This window comes from Mizuhopecten yessoensis, unplaced genomic scaffold, assembly GCF_002113885.1.
Source record: "Mizuhopecten yessoensis strain PY_sf001 unplaced genomic scaffold, ASM211388v2 scaffold11139, whole genome shotgun sequence".
NCBI classification, from domain to species: Eukaryota; Metazoa; Mollusca; class Bivalvia; order Pectinida; family Pectinidae; genus Mizuhopecten; species Mizuhopecten yessoensis.
Window position 1 is genome coordinate 452814 of NW_018408899.1, and position 23394 is coordinate 476207.

General features: G+C 33.4%; 3 protein-coding genes across 3 annotated transcripts; 2 read left to right on the top strand and 1 right to left on the bottom strand.

Annotated features, from left to right (window-relative positions):
* Window positions 1-3260: 3260 nt before the first annotated feature.
* Window positions 3261-5167, bottom strand: LOC110466637. Its single transcript, XM_021523270.1, has 2 exons — window positions 4886-5167; window positions 3261-3818 (listed from the first exon to the last, which is right to left on the bottom strand). The coding sequence occupies exons 1-2, from the start codon at window positions 5126-5128 to the stop codon at window positions 3459-3461; spliced, it is 603 nt and encodes a 200-aa protein (XP_021378945.1). The 5' UTR covers window positions 5129-5167; the 3' UTR covers window positions 3261-3458.
* A 4491-nt stretch (window positions 5168-9658) lies between these two features.
* Window positions 9659-11252, top strand: LOC110466581. The gene is made up of 3 exons (XM_021523167.1): window positions 9659-9911; window positions 10167-10705; window positions 10903-11252. Exons 1-2 carry the CDS (start codon window positions 9699-9701, stop codon window positions 10542-10544), a joined length of 591 nt encoding a protein of 196 aa, XP_021378842.1. The 5' UTR covers window positions 9659-9698; the 3' UTR covers window positions 10545-10705; window positions 10903-11252.
* Window positions 11253-21379: 10127 nt separating this feature from the next.
* LOC110466617 lies at window positions 21380-22952 on the top strand. The gene is made up of 3 exons (XM_021523205.1): window positions 21380-21633; window positions 21774-22397; window positions 22662-22952. The coding sequence occupies exons 1-2, from the start codon at window positions 21421-21423 to the stop codon at window positions 22206-22208; spliced, it is 648 nt and encodes a 215-aa protein (XP_021378880.1). The 5' UTR covers window positions 21380-21420; the 3' UTR covers window positions 22209-22397; window positions 22662-22952.
* Window positions 22953-23394: the final 442 nt, after the last annotated feature.

Genomic DNA, 23394 nt, shown 5'->3' on the forward strand with positions numbered 1-23394 from the left:
GAAGGTGGTCAAACAGGGATAATACCATCAGGAAAGGGAAAGTTCACAATCGGAAAACCAAAGTTGTCCAGCTCATCATTATGTTTAGTAGTAAGTTTCTTCCAATTGGCCATGTTGTGAGTAAACATAAAGATAAAGGGCCGATGAAAAAGAGACTTTAGTGTCCTTGATTTCAAAACTAGAAAGAGGTTGTAATCGATCGATCTTGTCAATGAATTTCGTTTTTTATTTTAAACAAAAGATCACCGTTATACATGTAAGTGAAAGTAAGCACATGACAAGGCCATTGCTACTTGTATTGGAAATCAATTCAAACTTCAGTCTCGTGCACAATTTTTTCCCATATGGGTATGCCTACAATCTTATGGAAAATCTTGCCATTTTCACATTTATACTCAGCAGATTTCATCATGGCCTTTTCAGGAGTGTTCCCTCGTTCTATCGTTTGCTCTTAAAGCATAACACTAGAGTGTAATTTCCTGCTATACAAAATATTACTTTGCTGTATGAACTTTATTAAACAGATAGTTTTCTGCCTTTTTTAGGGCAATTTATGTTCTAAATGGTAGCTTATAAATAACGATATTAATAAAATGCAAAATGCTGTTAGCTTGGTGTGACGTTTGTGAGCGGCTAAATATTCAAGACTGTTATTAACGACTAGATACGTGGTCACTTAATCATCATCAAACAATTTACAATTAATCAAAATTTGAATAACATCTTATCCTTTAATTGAAATTCAAAATGTGGCTACATCTGGTGGCCTTGTAAAACATTCTCTATCGCTTCAAAAAAGTAATGAAATTTGGAAAGACACTTTCATTCATTATCCAATTGAAGAAATGCTTAAAACAAAACAAATTCATCAGAAAAAGTAATAAGGAATGAACAAAAATAGATCAAAATGTAACATTAAATGTTACTTAAACTAACAAATGTAAAACAGAAACATACATTCCAGTTTATCGATTGTAATAAGATATATTTTGTTTTATTTGTTAAGCAGCGTCCTTAATCAGAGACTATTACTGTTAACGTCCCTGTAACATACAAGGCTACTACTACTACTACTACTACTACTACTACTACTACTAGTGCTGCAATACAAATACATGTCTTTGCATCTTAAAGATTATGTATTGAAAGCTTGCCAATAATAATATAAATATTAATTCAAGTTAAGTAATTTATAAATTGTTTAACAATACCACTAAATCAATGTTTGACATGTTTTTGAACATTTTGAACAACCTGGAAGCCTGCTGGCCTTGACATATGTAATGGGGTGCTGGTCAAAGAGAGCAGCAAATGATGCAGGATATTATATATAACATTACCTGTGGTAATCTCGTTAGGTGGCGTCCTATTTGTAGCTACAATGAGTGAAGTTAATGCTAATACTGATATTTAATTAAATGCTGGTCTGCCCTTTGCCAAACCAAAGCAGGAGGTAATGGCAAACTTTGGTCTGTTTATTTCCTGGTGTCGATTTGTTTTAATTACACAGAAGTTGTTAATTAGATTTGTAACAAAATTGCTTAATGTGTTGTTAGCTTAATGCAAATCGGACGAGGTGTTTTGGTTTGGTTCTATGCTCTTTAAATATGAATGTGTATGATTATAACTATTGAATTCAAACTCATTCATATAATAGAAATAATCCAGCTTTCAAAAAATACAAAAAATATTAAGCCTAAAAAGTATTTAATCGATCGTGTAACAGGGATTTGTATATTTTTACTCTGTTTGCTGTTAGACCACTATGCTGTGATACTTTCGAACTACCACAGATGATTATCATTGTGTTAGATAGCATAAAACACCTCACGGTACAACACATTATTATCACCAAAGAAAGGCGGGACAGAGGTGAATTGACCCCGAGAAGATAACACTATGTTACTGCTGACGTGTAACAATGTTATTGTATAGTTGTGCCGTGGACCTTGTAAACGTTATACCCCATAGTTAGACTACCTCCTAGTGTTAAACAGTTGATAGACCCTAAGATTTAAACTATCTTACACATCTTTGTCAACTCGAGGTGCGATAATCTATCATAACAATGGAAATTCGGAACGGTGCGCCATAATGTAAAAATAATTAACAAATTTATAATTAGAAATAATTCTCCCCTACCTGGGCGCACAATTTGTTTTGATTTTCCAATGGCTACACGTATATAATATTGATTATAAAAAAATGTGTGTTACGGACTGAATTAGAATTACGTAAATAAGAGGAAGAATAACCAATAGGTTGTAATAGCTCCACTCCTTGCTGTGACATAAACACATATTTTAAACCTATTGCAAACCTATTTTAAGATGTTGTGCAACATTAAAAAGAAACACATGAATATAAATACAATACTCTACTCTGTCTATATGGTTTATTCATCCCTCGATGTGATTGCATATATTATGTAATATTGAAGTTTTGTTTGCTCTGCATTCACTACAACCAAGCAATATACAATTATGAAAGGTGTTTGGCAGTCGACCTTTTTTTATGTCATTCTTATATTATACCCCTATTAATGAAGGGGTGGAGATAAGATGCTTCTGTCAGGCTGCCTGATCAGTTAAACTTTTTTAAAAGATGTCAAAATATATGGACATGTTACCTGAACACGTCTTAATCTGATCGTTAACCATGACGTAATGCTATTGTATTAAGAGTGACGGTACATTTACAATCCTGATGAAGAAATGTTATGTAAGATTAACCAATCATACACACATGTAATAGCACCTTTAAAATATAAAGATAGTTTCCTACACATCATCGAAAACAGATACGATCTCCGACTTTTACAGTTTACTTTATTCATGATTAGGTAACACAAATAACAATTTTCAGAATTTTCATAGCTATTGATTTATTGATTGATTTATCGATTTTTCTCTAAAATATGTCAGATTTATAGTCTCCATTAAATTATGACGCGAATAATAGCGCATGTTAGCTGTCTTTACGTGTGTAGGTAAAACAGGTTCATTTTCCCCTTGCAAATACAGAAATGCACATGTGCAATGCGGGAGAGACATTTTTGTCTCCATATCAAAGTTTCATTTGTTTTGTCTTTCGTTCGACACACACCTATTCTGTATGCTGACACCAAAGACTTCAGTGTCATAGCAGGTTTCAATTTTTGACAAAACATATCAAGCTTTGCTCTCCTGTTTTTACGAAACAGGGCTGGACTTTTTTGTCTCTTTAAAAACGTCAAAGCAATTTAAGTAACACACCAGAAAGATTTTTCTATATACTTTTATTTCTCAACGACAACATTTGAAAAGTAAAAACAAAATAAATAAACACTCGTTATGAACAGAGAAAAAACATTTCATTTCGGTACTTGATACAACAGAAATCTGAGTAATTAGTGTCTAAGTAAGGTACTCAACATAGCATGTACTCCGAGTAATCAAGTAGCTTAGTCAAGATATTATTCAAATAGTCACTTCCAGATCTTGGAAAATACAACAGTATCCAGAATCGTTTGAGTTTTGTTTCTGATGTCCTCCACGATTTCTCTGTTTTAGTGACTTGACTGATGAGTGCATGTCACCATCTCGCAAGTCTTCCATAGAACAGTACTTTGTATGATCGCTTACACTTGAGGTATTTTTAAGCTTCTCTGAGACTTTTTGGCTTCTGCAAGTACAAGGTGAACACATGTGTATCTCTGTGCACGGGTCGGAACTGTTGCATAAATCACAGTAATCTTCCCCAGCCAGGATATCTTCTATCGAATCCTGTAAAATCAGGAGCTGTTTGGTAAGTGACAGGTCGTAGTCCATCATTGCCGCCTGTAAACAAAATAATTGACCTTCATATATCTAGTAATTATTTTAATGCAATGGATGTAATAAAAATATTTACCGAAATTGTCATTACATCATGTAGTTGTGTTTATGGTGAAATTGCTTGACCGAAATTAGTTGTTGACAACCCTTCTTGTCATAAAACTAGATTATAAAGCGTGAGGCTGTGTCAGATTTTAGATACCTGAGCCTCAGATATTTAATCACGAAGATCACCTTTCTCTAAAATACGACGCAGCTTGTTTTCTTCATATTTGTGTACCTTCCGTGTCGCAATAACAAGGAAGAATCTGGGTCATATTGACTGATTTTGTCACTCACGAGTTACGTAGGTGGGACGGCAACATAACCATGTATGGTGTTGTAATACAAAACCGTTTTTTATGAATTGTGCATTGGGTAAAGGGCCTTTAAGACAGTGTTAGAAACATCTAGAAACAGCAACACACGTTCCGGTTGAAGACGTGTGTTGATAGCTCATGCAAATGCACATCATCTAATACATAATTTTCTGAATTTGCACCCAATTTCAAACTTTAAATATTTTTAAACCAGTGAATAGTTTATATATTTTTTATTCTATAGTATTTCAGTCTTCTGAAATATCTATGAATTATTTACAACAATTTTTTATTTACAATCCAATCCCAGTATTCTGCGCAATAAATTGACATTCATTTACAAATACGAATAAGAGAACAAGTGAAATGTGATAAATGTTTATTCCTAACTAATAGGAGAAAAAAATGTATCAATTAAAAATTAAAAACTCATTTTCATGTTTTCTTATAGTTTGTGTGATACTTAATGGAATAATCGCTTAAATTACGAAAGTGCCTAAATATCTACTTCTTCCATATATAATTGATATACTGGAGTTACAAGTCAATGTTCTGAGGTATGAAAACAATACTATGAAACAATTTAATGACGATAAGAAGAATAAGAACCGGAGAAAACACCATGTTCTATTTACTTGAAAACTAAAAATCTGACATAATAAACTCATATACTCATAACTAATTTGGCATAAATAAGATTAAACTACTAACCATTTCTTTACGAAGCGTATCCATGGCTGTGTCCAGGAACGTCTTTTTGATATTTTCAGGTCTGGATAGATTAATCCTCATAATATTCCTTAACCTCTCTCTGGTTGCGATTCTCTCGGTATAGAAATGTACAAATTGACTCATTAGTTCACTATCACCCTCAATTAACAAACTGTCCATAGAAACAGATCGGCAGATATTCTGTTCTACCATCTTTGTCTTCAGATGCAACTTACTTGACATAATAGCTTAAGGTGTTTGTGATAATTTTAGAGGAATGCTTCTTTTATAGCTATATGTGATACATGATTCATCTAGGATATTGAATTACGTGAAGGCCGAGGTTGTTTTGAAACAACCTGTTTACAAACTCCTTCTCGCAGTTTCACTTCGCTGATCATCTAGATCACCATTTAAACGTGTCATACTATCTCGTGATTCAAATCCGGTCAATCCGGTAGACTTTCTATACGATAGAGTGATGAATGTATGTAAAGTAGCGGGATTCCCGGAGGAAGTTTTGAAAGAGTGAAAGAGGAAGAGACCATAGCGATTTTCTGGTGCAATCTCCGAGTTGAATTTTCTTATTTATTATGATCATGTTTGTTAGAGTAGTCCTCGTTATGCCTGTGTAATACCATTTCGATATTTATTATTTTTGCGGAAGAACTACTTTCCAGATATTTGATAGCAATTTGTTTAACAGCTTTGCTCAGAAGATATGCCTTGATATATTATACAATGTAATGATATAATAAACATAAGGAGGAAGAGAGACAGTTTTACATGTTCTCACCTTCATTGAACACATTGTTTTCACAATTTCATAGGTAAAAAAATGAGATGCAGGCACATTTGATATATTACACACATAAGGGTGAAGTAATAATGAAGAATTTGTACAATATGGATAAACCTTTCGCATTTGGTGGCATTAATGTTCAAATTTGTTTAAAGCACCATTTTCAAAATGATCTTTATTTACAATCAGTAATGTGATTATCATTATCTTAATGATTTGTTAGTAAACGGTTAGTGTTAGTGAATACTAAAAACGGTCAATATAAAAAGGAGGCATATAAATATAAGAAATGAGCTTTTGCATTGATGAGTGATTCTGAACGTATTTTTAAAACGTATCTTAGCGCTATTGACACAGACTTATTGGACTAGTAATTACAAATTACATATTGTAATTACGAAAATAATACGTTTAAATGAATTTTAAGTACTAGAATGTAAACATTCAAAAGATTACAACAGGTCCGTAAGGACAAAAGTGTTAAAGACCTCCCAGACAGCAATTGTCTCTCATTTCAAAAACTTAAATGTTGACAATGTGCCCAGATCTGTCTAGTCATCGCGGTGTGCCGCAGAGTGGGATATGAGATATATCAGTCCAGGGAGGTGAGGTAAGTTGTGTAAAATTCTATGTAAACGCAATATAGAAAATGTTGCTTGTTGTCACCGAATTCCAACTCTGCAAGGGGTATTATTTGACAGGATTCTTTGTATTATTTTTGTATATCCTGCAAATGATTATTTCAGCTGTGGGTTTGATTATTATTAAATCAGCGAATCACCTTGTCTAAACATTAATTATAATATCAAAACAAAGTGACCTTTACAAAAAATAGTTTACCCTATACTTATGTACGTATATTGATTCATACTGCAACATAACCTTGACATAGTCGTGTTTTCTCCAATTCTACAACAAAGTTCACCAGTGAAGGTTGTACCGACGAAAGTGCGCCAATGGTAAACATAAAAATCCTAATATCTCTAACACGTAATTACTGAACCATTGCTAACTATCTCGAAAACTCCATTTGTCATGACCTCAACTACGTCGATATAAAGATATTATATTCTAAGTATATCATGTTCTAAGTATATTATGTTGTATGTATATAATGTAGTATATTATGTTATAGGTAAGCTGGAAATATATTATATACAAAAGAATTTTAGCACCGGTAGGGATGATTTCACTTATCAAACAATTTACATACAATTATAGCGAGGTCTTTTCTCTTTAGAAAGAGATGTCTGATGACACACAATGTTAAGGAACCTAACTTAACTGATCAGACCTAAGACTGGCCTACACCCCCTTTCTTAAACACTTTTCAAATTAGCAACATGTCATGGACATTAACAACCTTGTTATACGAATAGTTTTGCCTATTAATATAATCCATCTTTCTTTAGGTATTGATTGAATTAAAAAATGAAAGTTATAACAATGAGTCAATATTTAAAGCAATCGAGTTATAAGAAAAATGAAACATTTGTTTATATATTCATTATGTCATTGCAGAAATCCAGAATATTCCATTTTTACTGCATCAAATGACAATTTTGCCCATTAAAGATTCGTGAGTGGTAGTAAAGGTCAAACGAACGAAAAGCGATATATACTTGTTCCACAACATGTAAAAATACTACTTAGGGTGAAAAGTACCTTTTATAACGTTTCAGATTTTCACATTTTGGATACAACAGATACTTCCGAGCTATAGCTAGGGAATAGTATAAAATGTTAACGAAATGCGAAAAATCGAAATTTTTGTCCCCATTTGCTCTTTGATAGATCATTCCGGGTGGTTCTTGTACCACCCCGGACAGGCCCGGGAGCTGTCAAGGACGTCTCCCGTTCTAACATTATGTTCCCTACTTGAAGATAGTGGTCTCCACGGGAGTCTTTTTCTCACCTGTATGGTTTCAGCATAGCAAACTATGCCCACCTAGGATCCGTCATACGGGCCCCTGCTTGCAAAGTAATCAGTGTTGATAACCATTCTGATAGGTGCAATATAATAATAACCCAATCATTATTGGCGTGAAATATAACGACACATTCTTTGCAGATTATTGATAGTGCGGTTTTGATTATTTTGTACATTGTTTATGTATCACTAATTATCCCTAGTAAGCAAGTGAAGGTAAATTAAAGAGGAGTTCATTAGTTGTTTTTGTCAATTACTATCAACCAATTTTCACCGGAACAGTGCATGCATGCAAAATATATTCAGCAATATTTAATATCAATGTATGTCCACCAAGACCGAGAGTTCAGTATTTACTGTGACTTTACAAACCAATAATCATATGATAAAATGTCCTCTTTGCAAAAACGTACAACGGGTATTAGTTCCTATACCTAGAAAATTACTAGTGCATGTAATTACTTGTTCTTAATGATGTACGATGAATATGTTTGCAAAATACTGTAAACTCTAGTATGAGCAGATATAAATGTATATATTTGAATTGGTACATATCATAAGTTGAAAAGGTGTAAAAGTCAAAAGATAACTCATCTCATTCAGAAATGAAAAAATCAATATAATTTTAATAAATCCTCAATGATTATTTAGAATATTTTATGCGTATTACTTTCGGTGCATGCATTGATTCAAAACAACGTTTTGTTACTTGCTTGTGTTTTATTTTATTAATTAAAGAAAGAAAACAAAAACACTATCCTAGGACTTGAATTGGAATTATTTGGTCGCGTTGAAGAATACCATAACAAATTAAGGTCACCCATGTTATATGATCTATGTCAATCATATATTATCTATAGAACTAAACCTTTGGTCATTTACATTTCATAATGTAGGTAATCACGGCCCTCGCGGAGTCTATGAGGTGTCAGAAACATGTAACGCTTTGCTTGATAATAATCATTATGCTGATTAGTGAGATAATTTGACCCCACATAAGTCCTTGTCTTACCTTTGTAGTACCGACATTACCTGTCATTTCCTACCTGGTGTTCTGACACAGAAATATATCTATCTACAACATCAATGTATATTTATCATAACACCTGTTGGTTATTCCTTGTCTTTACTCAATCAAACAGGTTAAAAAACTGGAATTGACGTCCTGAATCATATTTAAAAGCACACATGGGGCCATTTCACGAAAAGTTTCATTCTTTTTGATTTTGTGATGAAATGTAAAATCAAATTCACGTTTCATCTTACGTTTTCTTGTGGAAGGTCGATAAACAAAACTCTATTTAAGAGCTTTTTGTTTGTATTAAAAAAAAATCAGCTTAATAGAAAATAGCGTTATAGAAGCATCTGAATTTATTTTCATATATTTATATTAGAATTATAGAAAATGGCATGGTTTAACTTCTTTCTTAAGTGACATAACATATTCAAAACGAACAGAAATATTGTTTGTTAACAAAATTATATTTTCCAAGCTCGCGTATTTGCATCTATATAGCAAACCATTTTTTCATTTCCATAATAAAAAATCCGGCAGAATTATTAATAAAGGGGGCTTTTCTGTATCAGGATTAAACAAGTATCCTCTGCAAAGGATATGTATATAGATATAAATATACATGTAAAACAAAGCTTGAAAAAAAAGAGAACGGAACTATATGCAAGACGCAAGCATTCAACCTCAATGCATTAATATTCTTATAGTTCAATGAAAATTCCAAATATTCGTTCCAAACTGCCCCCCTGCAATTCCACGTTACTTTCTAGGTCACTCTCCATTACTAATTGCTCCAAGGAGGTCCTGTTGTAATGAGTGGTATTGTCTAACATGACTATATTGTGACAGTAGGAATCGTTAACCCGTTGTTGGGTTCCCCTACTGCGATAAGTATCCCGTCTTTTGTTATATTGTCAATGCATGTCAGGATAAGACAACCAGCAGACTAATTAATTATATACGTGGGGTCTTAACACTATATATAAATGAAACAACGTTATCAAAATAACAGTATTTGCACAGACATATTTCTAGTGAGTTGACAGAAAAAAGACACAGCCTCAAAATGGTAAAGACTGACAATGTTGAAGAAGTTGGAGTTAATATATGCGGGGTAGATAGATATCTCGATGGAATAGACATCAACAACAGCTGCCGACGGGTGTATCTGAGGAGGATGGAATCTATTGAGGAATGTAAAAGGTCATCATCGACAGATGACGCAGAAAAACAGTCAACATCTATTGGAGCAGCCCTGGCACGACTTAGAACGGAGATGGTAAGAATTAACATCACAATAAACAAAATTGCGATTGATGTTGTTTTGTAATGTTGTTGACAGTAACCGAGGAAACAAGTGACGTAATTGATAAAAACATTTTTTTTTAAATCATAAAAGTACTAATGCAAAAGTTAAATACCAGATACATATACCAATGATTCAATACCAAAATATTGTTAAAAAACCTTTTTAATATACAGAACTATCAATATAACCTTGATTAACAACAGTGTCATTCCTTTATCTTTGAAGGTTGGACTAATGGATCAGGACGCCGGACTGATGCGACAGATGCTGATCCTTAACGAGAAAGTGGAGGAACTAAAGGCAAACAACATCTGTCAGATGAGCAAGGAATCCTTGGATAGTTATGACAGTTTATATCTGATGGAAGGACAGACAGCCAATCATCTTCTGGAGAGCAAAGATAGTCTCTACCACACGGACGAACAGTCGGACGACTTATCATCTGATGAAGAAACATTTCAATGTTCTGATTCTGCTTACTCTGATTCAGACGAAGATAAATGTAATATTATCTCCCAATCACGTGATTGCCTGACTTCTCGAAAGGAGTCTGAGTCGTTGGATTCTGTTTTCGACAGTTTGCTTGAGTTTGACACTATGTGACACAGTGATCTGACATGGAATCTAACAGAAACCGTTTTACACTGAAAATGGTATCACTTGTTCCCTGATGTCTCCATACAGAGCCCAAACAATGACGTCTATATGAAGACTTTCGGAACAGCGCAAAAACAGAAGATGGTCTTAATGATTATTATTAAAAGGTAATTTATACATTCAAACTTAAATATATGCACAGTTGAATAAAACATATTTCAAATATAATTTTGAGAACATGTAAATTACACCTATTCCTTAGAATTACATCTATTCTTTATTAACTAAATACTATTTTATATACTCCCTGTATATTGTATTATATAGTATTTTAATAAGTGTTACACTATTTGTATATTTTCAGAAACAGATCAACAACTCGAATTGCAAACAGGCTCGTCGTGGATTGACACACACCATGTGATAGCGCAATTGAAAGCCTCTAACAGTGACTGAAAGTATGCATTAGAGGGTTCATTCTTACTGAACCAATGCATTTGTCATCGTGTGTTAAATGACAGGAGTGAACAATAACGGACGAACTCAAAACGATGATGATAATTAAACTGTGGTCTACAATGCAATTTTGCATTAATTATGAACAGTTGCTAAGAGGGATACTCTATCGTTATCCATTAAAAGAAATCCATTGCGTTCGTTGTTTTGAAAACAATTGTTCCATACTATTGTATCATCTGATCAAATAAAATACTACACACAACATTCTACGTCGTATTTTGGTTTGTATCAACAAATCATATTGGACTGGAAACCATTTGAATTACATTTTTAAACTAGATGCAACGGAATAAGCATTAGTGTAGGTAGTTAGAAAATATACATAAACTCGCTTATTGTATAAACATAATAAACTGAACAATCATTATTTTTCCACATTGTATAGTTTATTTTGAATTCGTTCTAATTATCTGCCGATTTCCAATATGCTCAAAAAATTTCTTGACTCAACGAAGGTAATTGTGTATGCAGAGAGAAATTCAAATATATAAACGTTTTTTTTTTCAAAATACAATTTTTGGGGAGATCTTGAATCTTGTTTGTAGCGTATGATCTTAAGAACTGATATAATTAACGTTCAGAAATTCCGGCCGTTTTAGCATCCTACAACATATAAGCTGCGTTTGAAAAGTATACTTAAATTTAAAATTAATACAAAGATTTTTTTTTTAACCGGATGAAATATTTGCTGACTGATGTGATACACCTTCGAACCCATCTCTATATATAAAGTTTTAAGTTTAATTTGATTGAATTTTCGAATTTTGATCTAAACAAAAAATATTATTTGCTGACCAATATTTGACGGTATAAGGAACTCCACATTTAATCAGTGGTACATGTACAAGAGAGGGTAACATAAAGAGTCCCTGTAATAACAATTACATTTTTTTGGTGGAAATATATCGACCGCAAAAAAGCGAAATATAGAAGCACGAGAAAGAGAAGCTTAAAAATATTCGTTTATTTAAATCAATTATTATGATTGCATTTTTTCTGACTATTGCATTGCTATAATGGAAATTTAATAATCCGTTATATATGTAAAACAGTTGACTAACACCGACTTTTTGTTTCCGAGTTTCTATGATATTGAAACTGGATTGACATTGTCAAGGAAAGAAACAATATATATGTACAGGTTGGAAGTTGCAGGAACCTAAACTGGTCAACATGTAGCTAGAATATATATTGTACGCAACAATATCAATTGTTGCATAATTCGTCGTTAAGATATATCTAAAAATCTCTCCTATATATCTAATGCCGTCACTTTTGGCATTAACTCTTTTTATTCAATTTATTGTCTTTTGATTTCGAATGATACAGATGAATGAATGAATTAATCAATCAATCTGTCGCCACTGCACTGATTATAAAAACGGTGGTTGCATTTGAAATGACAAACAACGATCCGAAGTCGCAGTTCTACAGCAAAATAAAACTACAATGATATTCAACTATAGATACAATAGATGTTCAATGATGCACTAATTTTGTCATCAAATCAGTTTCATTTCAATAATATTTGCATTAAAGGAGTAAAAGCGAATAGTCATTAAGATATTGATGTTAACACGAAAATTGAAGGATAATAAAGCGTTATTTTGATAAAACTGTAAAACCAATGCATGCACAAACGATGCGTCATAATAGAAGTTTAAATATTCAGTGGCATACAAAATTAGTGGTGTTACCGGTAGTATGTAAGATCGCATTGTTTTCCGGATTGATTCGATTATTTTTCAATCGTTACTGATGTGTTTAGCTGCAATGTTATATTGACTAAGGAAACTCATCATTGCTGCTATAGATAATTATTGCCATTGTCAGTTAGAATGAGCGATATTACATAAATTGTTTGTCGCGTCATGACTAATTGGAATGAATAAAACTATTATAAAACGTATATGTTTAATACTTATTACTGCTTTATCCTTCTTTCAACATTGCCGTTGATTTGATTTCATTACATGATATGCAAGATTCAAGTGGTAAACGTCAAAATTCTTGAGTAATTTATTTTGGATTTTTTTTTGTTCAACCGAATGGTATTATTTTTAAGATTCATTTTATCTTGCATTATTTTCTTCTTTTTGTAAAATGCAATGACGAAAATAACCATTTCGAACCATATCCAATATACGTATAAATTGTCTTCTATAACCCCAACCTCCGCTCCGTTGGTGAACCCCTTCGATGTACATGCGGGGTCCCAAAGTATGTCTTTTTCATGAACGGTTTTTTGACCATAGTTGTTAAATATTCTCCATTGCTGGCGTTGCTTTAACTCAGGGGTAATCGGCATGGCATTATAAATAGCTCACGTGGTGTCGATTAAAGGTAATCATGTAAAAGACATTCTACCAGTAAAAATATATGTCGTTCTTAATGAACCAGACCTCCACACTACTGTTTTTAACACCAAGCCATTTGACGAGCTGTCAATATTGTTTACGGTCATTAGCATTCTATGTCGACCTCATCGATGGTTTTGTCTCCTACTTGGGTCGGCATCGACATTGATAATATCCAACAGATATTAATTCCAGCAGGGACAGGACTAACAATTTTACATAATTATGATGTCGACAAGCCGGATACCTCCTGGATGATGATCAATCCAATAAGCAGTGAGCTCCGAATGTGCAAAGGTTATCATTTTTTTATTGAGCATAAATTAGAGCATATATCATTAGACTTCATGTAATTATAATAATATATAACCATTAAATAGATCTTGCAACAGTGCCACAAAACATGTGGTTCTTTCTCCTTAACTTATTATCAATGTATATATATATTTTTAAATACGTGTTACAAATCATAACTATTCCATTCCTTCGAAATAGAAGATACTACGGTTCAATCTATAGCTTAGCTTTATATTCTAACAACGGATGTAAAATGAAAGTTGGCCCAATTAATGATGGCAATAGTTTGCTCTTGATATATATCTCTAGTGTTATGTCGATTCTTTCTAGTATTTAAATCGTTCTGAACCGTCCTTTTATGCCGCTTTTAAAAAAAGAGTGAGGAATATAACTGCCAGAATAACAGAGAATAGTTTGCCGCGAATCCATTGTAATATATTGTCAGAAAACTGTCGTTTAGTTAGACAACGTTCGCTTGACATGCCATTTGATTGGTTAAATTATAGCATACGATTGTTAACACACGTATTATCTACACGCTTAAAACCACAAGGAAAATACTAAAAAACATTTTTCAATATACTTGTGTCACACAAAGAGGTTCAATTTTCTGGTGCAGCTTTTAATTCATCAGGATGGGAATTTAAAAAGCATTAAAATGAATGTATCTCATTTTGCTATTTTTAATTCCTACAAAAAGAATAAAAGCATGAAAAATATGGAGCTAGTTCGAATAAAAGAAAATGTACCAATCTTTAAAGGGGCATCACGCTGAAGTAACTTTTTTTTTTGTCTTTTTTCCAAATACTACATAAACATATCAAGTGAGGCTCCTTATGGAAAATGCCGATCGGATTTGGCTGAAATAGATTCATAAAAATGATTAAATCTAAGATAATCATCGGTATTTCTACCTGTCTGACCAACGTTTTGTTCAGGGATTTCCCTCTACTAGCGCATGCGCATAGCACACCATTTCTTTGTAAACAAAATGACTGGCCGTGTGAAGTAAGCCAAAGAAAAGTGTTGTACCGTGTCAGCTACGAAGCGAATAGTTGCCAAATGGTCAAAAGATAGCGCAAGGGGTACGTTACGGAATCATTATTGCCAGTGGGAAGTATTCAAAGCAGAAAATAACTGCCCTAGCAGTCAGTACGGTGCATGTTTTCTTCCGGATAGCGGCCGGTTAAGCTGAAATAAAATCGACAGAAATGCTAGCGCTGTTTATGTTATGAATAAATATCTAAAACTATTAACCTCGCTAGTATCATTGTGTGAGTTTGAACACAGATGAACTTAGTTTAATATGTTAATGGGCATGTATCGGAGAGAGTTTACTTTGTGTTTTTTATAATTATACAGTGGTTTATGCAAACGAAAGGGATAAGTGACTGGTTAGTTTGATTTTGCCATGAGGCCCCCCAAGGGATAACTGCTGTGATGGCCACGGCGTATTCTGTTCTCTGATCCTCTGTCGGTGCTCGGGGTCAAATGAGATACGTGCGCTATTAGATTTACATAATTTATAATATTACCGGGATCAGTAAAATGGTATGATTTAATTATATTGCTGAATTAAACGATTGTTTTTTGTTTTGACATGCAAGTTTTAAATTAGTACTAATATAATACCCGGCCTGCCCTGGCGCGACGACGCAATATATAAAAAAAAAATCGCTCTTCGTCAGAAAGCTACGTTATCGCAGCTAGATTAAAAATGTCAAAATGACGGACCAGGATGAATAACTGAGGAAGGAGAACCTACTTCTAGTAAATAGGATCGCATAACACTTTTTTTTTAAATCGTAATTTTTCAACAGTTCATGTTTTCATATGATGTTGACTTAGAATGTATGATCATGTAACAACCTTTTCTCTATAAAGAATAAATTTTCGACTTCAGATAGAATCGGAATACGTATTGAAAACAGGGGAAAAAATATTTGATTACGTTATAAAAATGGCGCGTGCTGCCGATAACTACGGCTTCTGTTTCGGACCAAAGGAACTGATTAAAGAAAAGTTGTCTCAGCATAAAAAGGTCCATTTAAAAGTATGCTTTAATCTCTGTAAAGTATTGAAAAAATATAATTATCAAGTATCTCAACACGTTCCTTATTGACACATATTCTACATGTACACGTAGTGGTTTTGCCATACAGTTTATTGTGTGTGATGGTTAATATGACTTCCTAAATGTTAGCGTTTGGAGACAGTGAAAGTGGGAAAGAGAGTATACATAGATTTATATTCATGGTCTAGAAAAAAAATGGCCAAAGACATTGAGTTGTTTAATGTAATAAATAAATTCACAAACGTTTCCTTTTTATATTCGCGTGTAGTTTGTCATTGCATATATGCACTTTATGTAAACATTTGAAAAGGGATATTCGTCTCGTGAATATTCCTTTTTACAGAAAGGTTTGTCCCATTGTTGAGGGAGTGTTTAGCCCCGTACCACCTGTACCGGTCACGGGAGAAGGCTGTGATAAATTGTAAAAACTTGTGCCCCATCCTTTGTTTAATTTTATTGGCAACAGATTTATGTTAAAAGCTAAATAAATTTAAATTCTTAATATTGGCAAGTGTGCAATTAACTTCTGATGATGAATAATTACTGTTCAATAAGTTTGAATACGGAATTAGAAATCATATAACTTGGTTTCATAGTGCGGTAAGAAGTTGCAGTTGCCTGACGGCCCCTCTCCGAGGGCCCCTTTGTAAACCGTTTCATCTCGCTCGCACCACTTGTGTTTGCTGCCTAATCAGGTGACGTTATCGGCGCTATTTTTAGCCGGGCTTTCCCGAACAATTCAAGTGGTCAAACTGGACATTTGGAACGGACTATGAATATGGGGATAGCGAGGTAACATAAGTGGAAGTGCATACAATACATATATTCATTAAAAAAAAAACGCCTTTTCACGTGATGTCCCTTTAAATCGTATGCATCCATTTTACACTCGAATATTTTATAATTGCCCCTCTATATATTTAATAATTCCCGGGAGGTTACTTTAATGAGCATCATTGATTCTATTGTGTGTGTTCCATGATTGCGTAAGAACAATATGAATCACCCCTTCCAAAGCCGGGGTTCCCCTACTGTGCTAAATACAGATGCATAGAATAATTCAGGCCAGGACAGATGAACACACAGAGACCCGAAAAGTATCTATATATATATATATATAGGAAACAATCCTATTAACACAGAAACATCGTTAGGAACTAGATAAAGAAAGAACTATTCACCATGGTTAAAGTCAAAGAGGATAAGATAAACCAGTGTGCTACACACAGATATTTGGATGCTAGTGATAAATAACAGCTGCCGACAAGCGTATCTTAGGAGAATAGAATCTATCGAAGATTGTAAAAAGATCAAGATTGTCAGTTGTTGCTGATGTGCATACAACATTTGTCGGTGCAGCTCTGTTGCGTCTAAGAGAAGAAATGATATGTTTATCATGTATTTACAATGATTAATTAAAGGAATCACATAAAACATTTTTGTCTTTTTGTATAACAAAAGATGAATTTTCCATTCAAATTACTATCCTCACGTCACTTCCTCATACAACATTTGTTTGTTAACTTGTAGGTGGAACTGATGGATCAAGACACCGGACTGATGCGACAAATGTTGATCCTGAATGAGAAGTGGAGGAGCTGAAGGCTAACAATCTCTATCAGATGAGCAAGGAATCCCTCGACAGCCAGGAAAGTCTGTATCAAGCGGACAGACAGACAGACAAAGACTGTCTGGAAAGCAGATATAGAATCTACACGGACGAACAGTCGGACGGAATATCGTCTGATGAAGAAACAATAACAAATTATAAATATGATTCTGCCTACTATGACTCAGACGAAATTACGAGTAATGTCATCTACGGATCAAGTAAATACCTTTGTTTACGGGAAAAGTAAAACAATTACTTCTATTCGAGGAATCAAAGCAAACCCCGGTTAGATTCGAGATGGAGTAATTTGTCCTGACGCCACCATGCAGTAACATAACAATAAGTTCGGTTTGGGTAGCAGGACGTAGAACAGACATTTGTCAAAGGTAAATATACACATTGACACTCACTTTTGTTAAGTTCTAAGGTTCTTTAGGTATTCTTTTACGAATTGAGATAAGGCATAATACTGTGTGAACAAAGTTGCCTTTCTATTTATATAAGGCGGTATTTGGTTTAAGATGCTGAACATTTTCTAAGTTTTCATGATCATAAACAAGGGAATGCATTTATTGATGTTAATTAACTATTGTACCAAAACATATTGGGTTCTACAAATAAATCATAGTTTCGATCGAATATAGTTACAGTATTATAATGTTAAACATCTGTATTGAATTGAATTGGAGATGACATGCTGTAATAATGATATGTTAAATGTCACCTATTCAAATCTGGAAAATTTCAATGTCTTTATTTATTTTGTGCTTTCAGGAGCATGCTACATACATGGGACGCAAAACAAGGTAGGACATCTTCCAGAAAATAAGCAACATCTTGAGTGTTTAGTAAGACATGCAAAGTCTTCACAAATGCATTTATGGCATATTTTGCTTTGAATGACATATCAAAATAATATAATGGAAACATTTATTTCCAAACGACTTTGAAGTTCCCGATGGAGTTTTATGCATTCAATGGATAGTTATCACAAACTGTTTCTGATTCAATAAAACAGATATTGCCATATAATATCGGCCACATAGTTATCAATGAAATATTTTGATGAAAATACGAAACAAAAAAGTAAACAATGGAAACCCTTACATCAAAACCCCTTATTAGTTCATCATTGACATTTTTATGCATTCAATTGAATGTGTTCTGGTTGAAAAATTACAGACTGTTTCCGGTTCAATCAAAACTGATATAACAATTCAATATTACCGTATTCGTCAACAAAGAAATATTTTGAATAAAATGGTTTTAAAGTGAAGGAGAGAAAAATGAAACACTTAACTTGTTCTGTTCACATAAAAATAACAACCGTTTGTAAAATCTTTGTATGTAAGAGTTTATAAATTTCCACCTGATTGATTCCTTAAGATGATTAATTTGAGTTCATTTTTACCTATTTTTAAATAACATTGATAAAAAAAACAATCAAACAAGAAAATTATTAAACATGCAATCATAATCAAAATCAAATAAGATAGGAAATCGTATGGCTATAGATTAACATACATTGATAATAATAGTCAAATTAATATTGGAAATTGCATTGAGTTAGATTTAAAATCATATTATCTTACTTACTGGGCAATCAATGCAATAAGGTTTTACAGGGTCAGACTAAGCCTTTTAAACTGGGCCCAGTTGCATCAAGCACAATTACTGCAATAACATATTCAAGCAACACTTTTATACTAGGTTTTTCATATCATTATTAAAACTGGAAACAAAGTACGTAAATTACAGAATGTATTTACCAATCCGAAAAATCGGATTTTTTGTTTCAACAGATGCTGTAAATAAAACAAAAAAAAACCCTGAATGAGGCCAAAACGCTCAGTATAAATTGGTCCTGATCATACATGTAACGTTTGTTTGGTACTGTGTCCTAATGTTACTTATGAATCCACGGGTAAGCGAAACACAACAACTGCAAAATTAATTGATTTCACGAGAAAAAAAGATATGAGAAATAAACATATTGATATATGAAAATAAATCATTCGCACAAAACAATTAAAGTAATTTATTTAATAGAGGCGAATTCTACTTGTTATATATGATCAGGATTTCGTTCTAAGTAATACTAAAGATCACACATCCCTTCGCAGTATAAACTGTTTAGGATAACGACGCGTGTTACGTTTACCTTACAAAAGCTTTCTATTGTGTGTAGTTGTTTATGATCCATTGAACTGTAAGTAAGTGAATATAGACAAGAAGAACAGGGCTACCCCATGCTAGGTTAATTATGACAATTACAGGTAATTAGCAAAATATTGCTTTTGTATCACGTTATTAGTGAAACCAATTAACCTGATTATACGACCTAAATCACTGTATTTTTATGTTACGAGGAGTGCTAGACTCAGCTTCAAATGAACCCTTTATCCTAAAATGCAAATTTTGATTGACAATGCGTTCAATTGGTTTCGGATTTAGAAAACCGTATTTAAGATATTTATTGACATTAGAATGAACTTACTGCGCCAATGCTTACATTCAAATATGACCAAGGTAAGGGCAAATCTTCCCAGCTTTTCAGTATTGTGTATTTCTTTATTGGATGAATTATTTAAAAAATAAGTCACAACCCAATACATGAACCATGGGGTTTTAACATACAAGTCAGCCAGTTAATACATTTTTGTTAATAATGTTCTGCATATAAAGGCTATTTAGTTCATGGCTACATACTCAAAGGAACCTACTTCCTCATCCAACGGACAAAATCTTAAGAAACTTCCGATGTTTAGACAAAAATAATAATAAGGGAACACAAGAAAAAAAAAAGAAAAAAAAACCAGGCATCAGTTGTCTCCAAAAACGTTGGAGGCTGTGCTTAGTGCTTCGAAACTAGTTTCATGTGCATTATGTGGCGGTCGTCATAATATCACGCGTTATCAATTATCAAAGTCTTAGTGACCAATACAATCGGTATGTTGTTTTCTTCTTGACTGTTTATCCTTTGTTTGCATACGTTTTAAGTCCAACACGTCATCAATATATCATACACAAGACTTTCCCCTCATGTGCAACACCCTGTCAGTGCTCAAAAGTACATTTACTTTGCATAACAAGTTTCAATAAATTCTCTACAGCAGCCGTGGGGAAAACTGATGAAAATATCATTGTCTATTATTTCATTGCATATCTACCTCGGGAATATGTTTATCTAAAAAGCAGAGCCTACGATTGACATATACGTATCAGCTAATTTATATATGATATACTGATTGTAATTTCTTTTGTTGAATGCGACTTATTCTGTTATGTGATAGTTTTAACTTTCTATAGTCTTTATTAACATTTGTGATTACTTCTGAAAACATTTTCTGCCGTTAGAAACTGTAAGCAAGTTTTGTCTCGCTTTTCGATGATATGATCCATCCATCCATCCCATCTGCATCCGATTCCATCCCATCCACCCATCCATCCATCCATATTCAAAATCGTACATCAAAACATTTACTATTTAGTCCATTTGTAAATTAGTCATTTAAATGTCATTTGCGTTTTTCCTTGGCCACATTTATATAAACATTGGTAAGGTAAGCCTTTTAGTATATTTATCATGCCATATTTCCAATTGGTCACCTAATTAAGCATACGAATATGTACCACCTACAAGGCACTAAATGTCATTGTCTGAGACACATGTAATTTAATAGCTCCATGGTGGTCTCATTCCCTCTCATTAACGTTCATGGTATAACTTATAATTACGTACCCAGTGTGGGAGAACATCAGGAGAGCCATTTGGCTTTTGTTTTGCTCACATAAATTATTGTTAGATCACATAGAGCGAAAATTATTTTCTTTTTTGTAAAAAACAATACTTCGAGTACTCCTGGAGTGAAGGTATTCATAATTGTACCACACAGTGGATGTATAATACTACCCACGTGATACTTATTTAGTATAAATATGTCAATTCGCCTTGATTTAGACACTATAGCTAAACAAACTTACCATAACTGGAACTAGTAGGAAATATATATCACAGTCATTATGGTTCACACAACAGAACTAGACGTTACCAGTGGTCCAGCAAATGTTGTTGACAGATGTTTAGATGGAATAAACATCAATAACAGTTGTCGACAGGTGTACCTGCGGAGGATGGAATCCATCGAAGAATGTAAAAGAGCAACGAAGAAAACAGATACTCACAAAACAACATCCACCATTGATGCCGCTCTAATGAAACTAAGAATCGAAATGGTAAGCATCATAATTTTGTACAATGTATTGGTGACATTATTGCTATTATTTCATTATCAATCTTTATTGACTGTTCGAATTATATATATATATTCGGAAAGTAATAGAACATATTGACTATACTTTTCTTTTGTTCTCAGGTGGATCTTATGGATCAAGATGTTGGACTGATGAGGCAGATGTTAATCCTAAACGAGAAAGTCGAGGAACTCAAGGCCAACAACATCTGTCAGATTAGCAAGGAATCCCTTGACAGTCAGGACAGTCTGTATGAAGAGGAAGGACAGACAAATAAATACCTCATGCAAAGCCAGGACAGCGTGTACCACTCAGACGAACAGACAGACGAATCCCTGTTTGATAGCAAGGAAAGTCTCTACAACATGGAGAAAGAGACAAGCAAACTCTTAGGGGACAGTGCTGATAGTTTATACCAGACTGACGGATTCTCATCTGATGAAGAGAACAGTGATGCATGTGATATCGAAAGGTCGGTGAGCACAACGGATTCGCAGCCTCACCTTTTATCATATGACTCTTTGTTTGAAAAGTTGCTTAACTTTGACAAAAAATGAAACAGACGACATCAATAGAAACACAGGTATCCCAGCTGTTTAAAACATAATCGAGTATATAGATAGGCGATAAAATGGTGATATTTGACAATATAGTCGATCCATTCCGACATCACCGATGAAAGAACAAGACGGGATCATTTATCATGGAATGGACGAAAAAGGATCATCTAAGAATGAATGTAACAGGTAAGGATTTTTTTAAACATATGTTAACAACACATAAAATAATATTAAAAATAACTATAGTAATTATTTTTTCAATCATCATAGTTTGAACAATATTTTACATATTTCAAAATTCCTCTTCCATATACGCAGTCAAAGTCTACGGAACTCTTTGCTTCAGACACAAATAAAACTACATAGATGTGGAGTTTTAGCTTTTTATGACTCCTGAATATGGACTTATGGAAATGAAATAATGACCTTGAATTATTTTATATTTTTCAGAACACTTGGAGATTGAAAGATACGTCAAAGAGTGAGTGGAGTGCTCCCCGGGAACCGTCATGATGTTGAATGACTGACATCCGCTGTGAAAACAAAGTAGTTATTTTTGCAATTGTTGCAAAATAGAAATTCAAAGTAAAATCATTTCCAGACCATTCAGTTAAAAACGAATATTGTTCGTGAACTTTGTGAATGGATCAGAAGGCATTTGAATAGAACTTGTTAACGATCAGTATAATCATCGTTAGTGATAATTTCAATGGAATGTATATCATTCCCTCTCACCTGATGTAGCAGACACATTCTATTGTGATATACATTATCTTAAACAAGATTGTACATTTCTAACATGACATTTGAGTATTGTTTTGAGCTACAATAAAAAAATATCAATGTGAAACGCGTTTTTACTTATCAGTTCCTTGCTGCTATTTCACATAATGCTACTATATTTGGGGCCTTATTTTGAACTGAATATTTTGTCATCCTGGTGTTGATGAAAACTGTTTAATGTTTAATCACATCAAAACATCTTATTTTTTACCTTTGGAACAAATGGGGTTGATAATGGATGAAGTACAGTTTAAATACACACCCTGTGAGTCAAATAATATAATAAAATTTGTAGTTCAGTTTTCTTGAACTAAATAAGTATTGTTTAATACGACGTTGATAAATGTATTAATAACACATTTAGATATTCGGAAAACCAAACGAGGTTTAAAAATTCAAT